Source organism: Esox lucius, chromosome 6 (assembly GCF_011004845.1).
Source record: "Esox lucius isolate fEsoLuc1 chromosome 6, fEsoLuc1.pri, whole genome shotgun sequence".
NCBI lineage: Eukaryota > Metazoa > Chordata > Actinopteri > Esociformes > Esocidae > Esox > Esox lucius.
In genome coordinates, this window is record NC_047574.1 from 22,195,308 (window position 1) to 22,204,107 (window position 8,800).

The 8,800-nt window shown below is 47.1% G+C and overlaps 1 protein-coding gene across 3 annotated transcripts; it reads left to right on the top strand.

Moving 5' to 3' along the window:
* Positions 1–2,786: 2,786 nt before the first annotated feature.
* Positions 2,787–8,282, top strand: si:dkey-174i8.1 (arylsulfatase I). 3 transcript variants are annotated; one of them, XM_010892306.4, is made up of 3 exons: positions 2,787–3,979; positions 5,495–5,827; positions 6,077–8,282. In XM_010892306.4, the coding sequence occupies exons 1-3, from the start codon at positions 3,675–3,677 to the stop codon at positions 7,170–7,172; spliced, it is 1,734 nt and encodes a 577-aa protein (XP_010890608.3). In that variant the 5' UTR covers positions 2,787–3,674; the 3' UTR covers positions 7,173–8,282. The 3 variants fall into 3 exon arrangements, with proteins under 3 accessions (XP_010890608.3, XP_034148682.1, XP_019902931.1); XM_034292791.1 differs by lacking the exon at positions 2,787–3,979 and adding an exon at positions 4,642–4,671; XM_020047372.3 differs by lacking the exon at positions 2,787–3,979 and adding an exon at positions 5,247–5,351.
* The last annotated feature ends 518 nt before the right edge of the window (positions 8,283–8,800 follow it).

An 8,800-nucleotide genomic window follows, 5' to 3' on the forward strand; every position in this document is an offset into this window, starting at 1 on the left:
ATAAAAATACTTCAATTTGCTCAATAGTGTGTACAGGGACTTTCCAGGGGAATGATGAGGAACATGATGGGGGAACAGTGTTCGCATCATAAGGTGCACCTGTTCCTGTTCCTCAAACAACATTTTGATCCAAATAGAGCACAGCTGTGTACTCACTAGTCATTGTAGAGTCTTAGACAAGATCATTCAGAAAGTGGATAGTAATTGTCAAGGTAATTGCCACTTATTGAGTGGGAGAACATAAATAGGTTTCCACACTTTAGTATTAAGAGGTGTACTTAGGTACGAAGCAATTCAGAATGCTGGCTTGGAGGGGGCAATGAGCCAACAGAGTGGCCTTGTATGGATATAAAGATCCTCTCAGTCTTAGCTTTCTGTCTGTTTAACCACGGGTCACGTTTATTAGCCAATCAATGATCAAACTCATGAAATGCCTAAAATCTCATTCAAAACCTACAGCTCTTGTGGCCATAAATCCAGCTTTTAAAATATACAAATATAGTGATATAGAGATATCACCATTATGGCAATGGCTTTCAGTTTGGTAAAAAAGAATCCTGTGACACATGTCCTTAAAGAACGGTGTGGTGCTTTTTTGAAAACCGGAAAGTGTTCTTTCTGTGTGATGATGGGTTATTTCGCATCTATGTTTGGTGTCTCGCAGAACAGCCAGGCAGAGGAAGCAGCATCACAAGAGCCTGCATAGTTCGTATACTGTAGACTCTCCCCCAAGAAGACAGTTGTCACTTTCCATTAACCTCTCTCTTCCAGTCCTCCCCCAGCCCTATCCAACCTTGGGCCTGCTTCTTCCCACCAAGCCCTGATCCTCAATGATGGCTCTGTGGATGGAGTGTTCTTTTTATTAATGTCTGTGTTCCCGTCTCCAATCTCTCACTCGTGTTTCTTGCCCTTCCCTCATCTCCTTATTTTTCTACCCCCATCATGCCCCTACCTCCCGTCTCTGTGTGTCACTACCAATAAGAAGCCTGTGAATTTTTTTCCACAGGATAAAATAGCTGTCTGCTTTGGCCCTAATGTAACAAATTGACTTGTTTCTGTGCCATTGATTTCTTCTCGGCCTTGTGAGACAGTATTGTTGTGGAGGTAAACCTGAGCAAGGTCAGTCGATAGGCCCACAAAGTGGTAGACAGCCAGGGGATGTTGCTCACTGCTGAGGATGTGTTGCTGCTGTGCTCACTGGATACAAGACAGGCTCACCGCTTGTGGGAAGGTTAATTGTGGTCGGTATTTTCGTTTCAAATGATATAAGGCAGTAACTAATCATTTTGCAGACATCTATATCTTATTCTCTTCCTCCGGTCTTGATGTTAAGTGTATGTCTGAAATAAGGCCTGGTTGTCTGTTAATACTTGCACTATACTTGCTGACTTCAATGAAGACCAATTAGAAATGTCCTTTCTCAAACATGTCACTGTCTGATAATATACTATTAAGAATCCAGATATAAGTGTCGTACACATTCTCATTCTAATCTTACTAAAGGCTTCAAAACAGAAAGGAAATCTATTATTTATTATTATTATCAGAACAGAAAAGGTCCTCTAGCCCATCCCCCATGAAGACATTACCTTTACCCTTCTCCCTCCCGACAAATATCCCTAAAGCCATTATAACGGCAGATCAAGTCAATAAAAAGCCAAACATTAGCAAGCAAGAACATTCATTTATATAGCACAATTCATATATAGAAGCAATTCAATGTGCTTTACAAAGAAAAAGAGAAATATAAAAATTCAATAGAATAAAAACTAATACTAGAATAAAAAAATTAAATAAACAATGAAACATAATAATAATGAATCCAATAAGAAAATAGAATAAAAAACGAAATAAAAACATAACTGGTCGATTCTGTAAAAGATTCCATGAGGAAGCTACAAAAGCTGTTAGGCTAAATAATATGGTTAAGTTTAAGTGCTCAGTCATAGGCAGGAGAACATTGATACATTTGGAGCATGTCTAAGATCTTCTGTTAGTTAATTCCAGTTAATATATTTTGATAATGATAATTTGTTCTTTGTTATAACGGTTTCTCTACCCTGGCTTCCTACAGGGGATTTTTTAATGATTAGCTTGGCCCAAAAGGACAACCTTAACGAGAATAGTCAGCTGTCTATTATTACAGCGTTGTATGCCTCTTCTTTCAATAACCAACAAGATTTACATCTCATCCTAGAGATAATACAGTATCTCTGGCAAACACAGTGTGTGCTGCATCGTGGGATCCTGAATGACAGACAGAGCACCTGAGGTAATTACAGTAAATGTCCAAAATAAGAAAGTGTGAAGAGCAGGCCCTTTGCTAACCCTTAGACACCAGATGGTGGGGCCTCCATGGATCGGACCTGTTTGTCCAGCACATCCCACAGATGCTTGATTGGATTGAGATCTGGGGAATTTGGAGGCCAAGTCAACACTTGAACTCGTTGTGTTTCTCGTTCCTGAACCATTTTTATTTTGTGGCAGGGCGCAATATCCTGCTGAAAGAGGCCAATCCCATCAAGGAATACCGTTGCATGAAAATGTGTACATGGTCTGCAATAATGCTCAGGTAGGTGGTACATCTCAAAGTAACATCCACATGAATGGCAGGATCCAAGGTTTCTCAACAGAAAATTGGCCAAAGCATCACACTGCCTCTGCCAGCTTGCCTTCTTCCCATAGTGCATCCTGGTGCCATGTGTTCTCCAGGTAAGCGACGCACACCCACCCGGTCATCCACTTGAAGAAAACATTCATTCAACCAGGCCACCATTGCTCCATGGTCCAGTTCTGTTGCTCACGTTCTCATTGTAGACACTTTCACCAGTGGTCACAGGGGTCAGCATGGGCACCTTGACTGGTCTGCAGCTACGCAGCCCCATATGCTACAAACTGCGATCCACTGGGTGTTCTACTATATATATATATAGTATTGCTATCAATATTTTGGGGAGGATGTTGTGCTTTTAATACCACTATGTTTAGTTTGTAATAGTAAGAATTGTGTTTGTTCTTAGTAACTCAAATCCCTTATTAAAAGTCTAACCCAGCAGGAACTTGCAGTTGTACGGTTGAAGTTTACATTTTGTCCAGCAGGGGTCAACATTGAGTTTCCCCAGGAATGATATCTTCCACGGGTGTTTTTGAACAGCTTTTGGAGGAGTTTTGAAACCCTGGTTTGTATTGTGTGGGGCCTGGTTCTGCCCACCATACCAAGGAGGTGCCTGGAAAAGTGGAAGAATGTGTCAGGCTCCTGTGAGGGGGATGTCTCTGACTAGACACACAACAAAGACAGACCGACATACAGACACTATCGAGACAGAGGCTTGCACAGATACAGAGCAGCGTGAGAGAAACATTCACTCCAAACTCACAGATGGAGACATTCTTCACCACCCTCACTTACTGCCACCAGATCAAGGATGTGCTACCCAACATGAAGCCAAACCCATAGGTGCCAACCGAGAGTTAGCGGATTATGGTGTTGATTTGAGAATGTTGACTTCTTCAGGCGACCGGACACTCAGTATGCTTCCAGTGGGGTCAACAGCTAGCCTCCTGCCTACAACACCCCTACTGTTTGTGTGGACAGAAAGCAGGGAGGGCTCTGCAAGGCTGGTCTGAATCCAAATAGCAGATCGCAGACAGAGAGGCTAAGTTCAAGACTAACAATGGTTTTAAGAAGGGCTGTCGAATTGGGCTTCCCCCTGCTCGGAGTGGTCTTACTCGGCGGTCTCTGCTGCGTGCAAGGCGGTCAAAAGCAGAAGGTCTCGGTCTCTCAGAGGGTGCCGGACACCATACCCCCTCACCTCATTTTCATCTTGGCGGATGACCAGGGATATGGGGACGTGGGCTACCATGGCTCGGACATCCAGACACCGGTTCTGGACCAGCTGGCTGGGGAGGGGGTGAAGCTGGAAAACTATTATGTCCAGCCGATCTGCTCACCCTCGCGTAGCCAGCTCATGACCGGACGGTAAGTCATGCATTTACTTTGCTGTACTGGCTAAATATACACTCACCTAAAGGATTATTAGGAACACCATACTAATACTGTGTTTGACCCCCTTTCGCCTTCAGAACTGCCTTCATTCTACGTGGCATTGATTCAACAAGGTGCTGAAAGCATTCTTTAGAAATGTTGGCCCATATTGATAGGATAGCATCTTGCAGTTGATGGAGATTTGTGGGATGCACATCCAGGGCACGAAGCTCCCGTTCCACCACATCCCAAAGATGCTCTATTGGGTTGAGATCTGGTGACTGTGGGGGCCATTTCAGTACAGTGAACTCATTGTCATGTTCAAGAAACCAATTTGAAATGATTCGAGCTTTGTGACATGGTGCATTATCCTGCTGAAAGTAGCCATCAGAGAATGGGTACATGGTGGTCATAAAGGGATGGACATGGTCAGAAACAATGCTCAGGTAGGCCGTGGCATTTAAACGATGCCCAATTGGCACTAAGGGGCCTAAAGTGTGCCAAGAAAACATCCCCCACACCATTACACCACCACCACCAGCCTGCACAGCGGTAACAAGGCATGATGGATCCATGTTCTCATTGTGTTTACGCCAAATTCTGACTCTACCATCTGAATGTCTCAACAGAAATCGAGACTCATCAGACCAGGCACCATTCTTCCAGTCTTCAACTGTCCAATTTTGGTGAGCTCGTGCAAATTGTAGCCTCTTTTTCCTATTTGTAGTGGAGATGAGTGGTACCCGGTGGGGTCTTCTGCTGTTGTAGCCCATCCGCCTCAAGGTTGTGCGTGTTGCGGCTTCACAAATGCTTTGCTGCATACCTCGGTTGTAACGAGTGGTTATTTCAGTCAAAGTTGCTCTTCTATCAGCTTGAATCAGTCGGCCCATTCTCCTCTGACCTCTAGCATCAACAAGGCATTTTTGCCCACAGGACTGCCGCATACTGGATGTTTTTCCCTTTTCACACCATTCTTTGTGAACCCTAGAAATGGTTGTGCATGAAAATCCCAGTAACTGAGCAGATTGTGAAAAACTCAGACCGGCCCGTCTGGCACCAACAACCATGCCACGCTCAAAATTGCTTAAATCACTTTTCTTTCCCATTCTGACATTCAATTTGGAGTTCAGGAGATTGTCTTGACCAGGACCACACCACTAAATGCATTGAAGCAACTGCCATGTGATTGGTTGATTAGATAATTGCATTCATGAGAAATTGAACAGGTGTTCCTAATAATCCTTTAGGTGTGTGTATATCACTGTGAATGGTCTGATTCCTATCTCACTCCTGGGCTGTCTCGAGACCTTGCGACTAAACAGAGCAGCGATCTGTCAGGACATTGCACGCTGTTGTGAGAAGCAATGTATGTGTTCAGAACAAATGTATGGAGGTTGTGACATTTGTTACTGACAGTTATTTGCTCTCCTGTTCTGGGAATCTTTCCCATTTGCGGTTTCACATCACATTGTCTTCTCACTCCCCTCCCCTTTTCCCTTTTTTCTCCAGGTACCAGATTCACACAGGCCTCCAGCATTCCGTCATCCGGGCTCGCCAGCCCCTGTGCCTGCCGGCTGACACCCCCACCCTGGCTGAGAGGCTACTGGGGGCTGGCTACAGCACCCACATGGTAGGAAAGTGGCACTTGGGGTTTTGCCTGCCTTCCTGCCTGCCCACGGGCCGTGGCTTTCAGAGTTTCCTGGGCTCCCTGACTGGCAGCGGTGACCATTTCTCTTACCAGAGCTGTGACCAGGCTGAGGCCTGCGGCTTTGACCTTCACGACGGGGAGAGACCGGCTTGGGAAATGAGTGGTAACTACTCCACAACTCTCTATATAGACAGGTGAGGCCTGCTCTTACACAATTTAATGACACTATGATGCATCAAAACAATTACATATGTTGGAAATGGAAGAGTGGAGCATTTACAGAAATACAGACATACACACATTTGATTAAAATGACTTACTACAAAGTTTTTGGCTATTTCAAAGATTCCACAGAGCTTACGCATTTTCCATAATGTCTTAGTTATATTTTCTGTATACAAAGACAACCTAGATAAGGATCCCTCTTTTCTCTTTCCATTCAGGGTAAAGAAGATATTGAGGGCCCACGATTCCCGCAAACCCCTCTTCCTGTACCTGGCCCTCCAGGCCGTTCACACTCCCTTGCAGGTGCCAAACCATTATCTACAGCGCTACAGTGGCGTGGAGAACCGCTCTCGCCGTCACTACGCGGCCATGCTGAGCTGCGTGGACGAGGCTGTGGGAGAACTGGTGCAGGAGCTGAAGACCAGGGACCTCTACCAGAACTCTGTCCTGGTCTACTCATCAGACAATGGTGGTCAGCCCCTCTCTGGGGGATGCAACTGGCCCCTGCGCGGGGGGAAGGGCACCTATTGGGAGGGGGGCATACGGGCAGTGGGTTTTGTCCACAGTCCGCTCCTGAAGCAGAAAGGAAAGGTGAGCAAGGCTATGATCCATGTTTCAGACTGGTACCCCACACTGTTGTCTCTGGCGGGGGCCCCCGTGAAGGGCAGAGGCAAGCTGGACGGGCACGACGTGTGGGGGGCCATAAGCCGGGGGCTTCCCTGCCCCCGCACTGAGATCCTGTTCAACATCGACCCAGTATCCCGAAAGCCCGGTGAAGCAGACCCCAGGACCCTGGCCCGCAATGGCTTCGGCATCTGGGACACGGCGGTGCGGGCAGCCATCCGGGCTGGGGACTGGAAGCTGCTGACGGGGAATGTAGGGGACGGGGACTGGGTGCCCCCTCAGACGCTGCCCGGGGGGCCCCAGCAGTGGCAGGGCATGGAGAAACGCCGGGACCAGAGGGGGAAATCCGTGTGGCTCTTCAACATCACCGCTGACCCTTACGAGAGGTCGGACCTGGCCGAGGCACGGCCGGAGGTGGTCAAGCTACTGCTGGGCAGACTGGCTGAGTACAACCAGACGGCCGTGCCACCCCGAAACCCCTCCGACGACCACATGGCGGACCCTCAGCTACATGGCGGGGTATGGACACCCTGGCTGGGTGAGCCGAGCAACAAGGTGCCAGCAGGGGGCAGTGTGGTGGGAAGTAAGGGGAAAGGGAGCAGTAAGATGAAGCACTGTAAGGTGTGCAAACTGAAAGCCCTCTTTAAGAAGGTGGGCTCCCGGATGCAGAGGTACTCACTGTTTTTTTAGTCCACAGAAAGAAGGACAATGACAGAGGAGATTAGTCACTGACTGTCTCCTGGTCACCATGGCAACTGTCAGATTGACATTGAGACTGATGTTATGATTTCTCATCCACCCAATGAGAACACTGAAACACACAGAGGGGTATTTCCTTTATTTGGCGTTTAGTTATGTGTAGTCTATTTGGTGATGTAATGGACCTTACAGGCTACATTCCACTGATGACACTCTCCTCTATTCCAAAGCCCACTCTAAACAACACCTCAATGTGACAAAATCCTAAAGTGTGAAGTGGCCAGAAAAAGCTCATAGAGATGATGTTACACTCTTCCCCGATGTTGTGATCTTCACAATGCAGTACATCCAGAAACCAAAGAATCTTACAGACTTGTGGCTCCTACCATATGTGTGTTATGCTAGTTGTAAAATAAATTGGATTCAATGACAAAGGTTTTGAATGTGCCACATTACAGGAGCCAGATCACATCAGATCAAAATGTAAAGCATTCGTCCCTTGACTGTAAGCCATCTACGTTGGAACATACACTCGTTCTACACTTTATAGTGTAATGTAGGTTAGCAATCACACATACAGGAGGGAGAAACACTCTCTGTTCGGTATCTCATGAAGTCTGATAGAGTGCAGAACAAGCTGCCTGCTGCTTTCCCGCCTCCTCCTACATCCGCCTAGCCAGGTTTCACCAGTCCCTTCCATCCTCTTTTTCGGTTTTATCTCATTTTCTCATTCGCTTAGCTTCCTCACAGAGGCAGGGAACGTCGTCACCCTCTACCCTCGTTGTCTTGTTGTTGTGGTCTTCTACCACCTCCCCGTTTCTTCCCGATGTTCAGAGTTATGTAGCAGAAAGAAAGAGGAGTAAGAGGAGGAGGTGGGAGGTTGCCAGGAGGCAGCAAGGCCTTACGGTTGCAACATCCCTGCCTTATCGGTGATCTCCTTATTTGTCTGTATAATTTTATGCAAACAGAAATGTGATCTACCGTTTGCTGGTTTCCATTTACAAATACACCCTGGCGAAATGTGCGGGCGATTTGTCCCCTGTGTTGATTGCCGCTGTGTGTCTGTGTGCGGACAGCCGTATGTGTGTGCATGGCATGAATGTGTGTTTCAGTGTGAATGTCTGCACAGTCATATGACCTCGCCAGCCAAAACGCTGTGAATTTGTGGAGACTGCTTTCGAATCAACGTCTGGACTTCAGAGGAGGGCCGCTGCAGCTTTAAAACCTGAAAACCCAGGGGCCCGTTGGTGTGAGTCAAAAGGGATCTGACTCGTGCAACGTGACACACTGGGTCCTGGAGGAATGAAGAACAGACAGAAGCTATAAATCCATCCGCTGACACACAGCACGGGGTGTGGTCCAGGAGGCCAGCTTGGAGGGAGTGACCTGCAAAGACACCACAGCGATCCGTCAAGCAACGGCGACGGCAACATGAGCGGTCTGACATGTTCTGAGTTGGGCTCAAAAACCCTGGCGCGCTCTGTCGAGAGAAAGGAAGAGCTGTGGGCTGGTGAAGCCCTGCACAGGCCACATTCGTGTAGGGTTGGCAGTGACGACATACTGGAGCACAGCAGAGCTGCTGAGTGGCTACATGTTAAACCTGTGTGACGACAATGAAC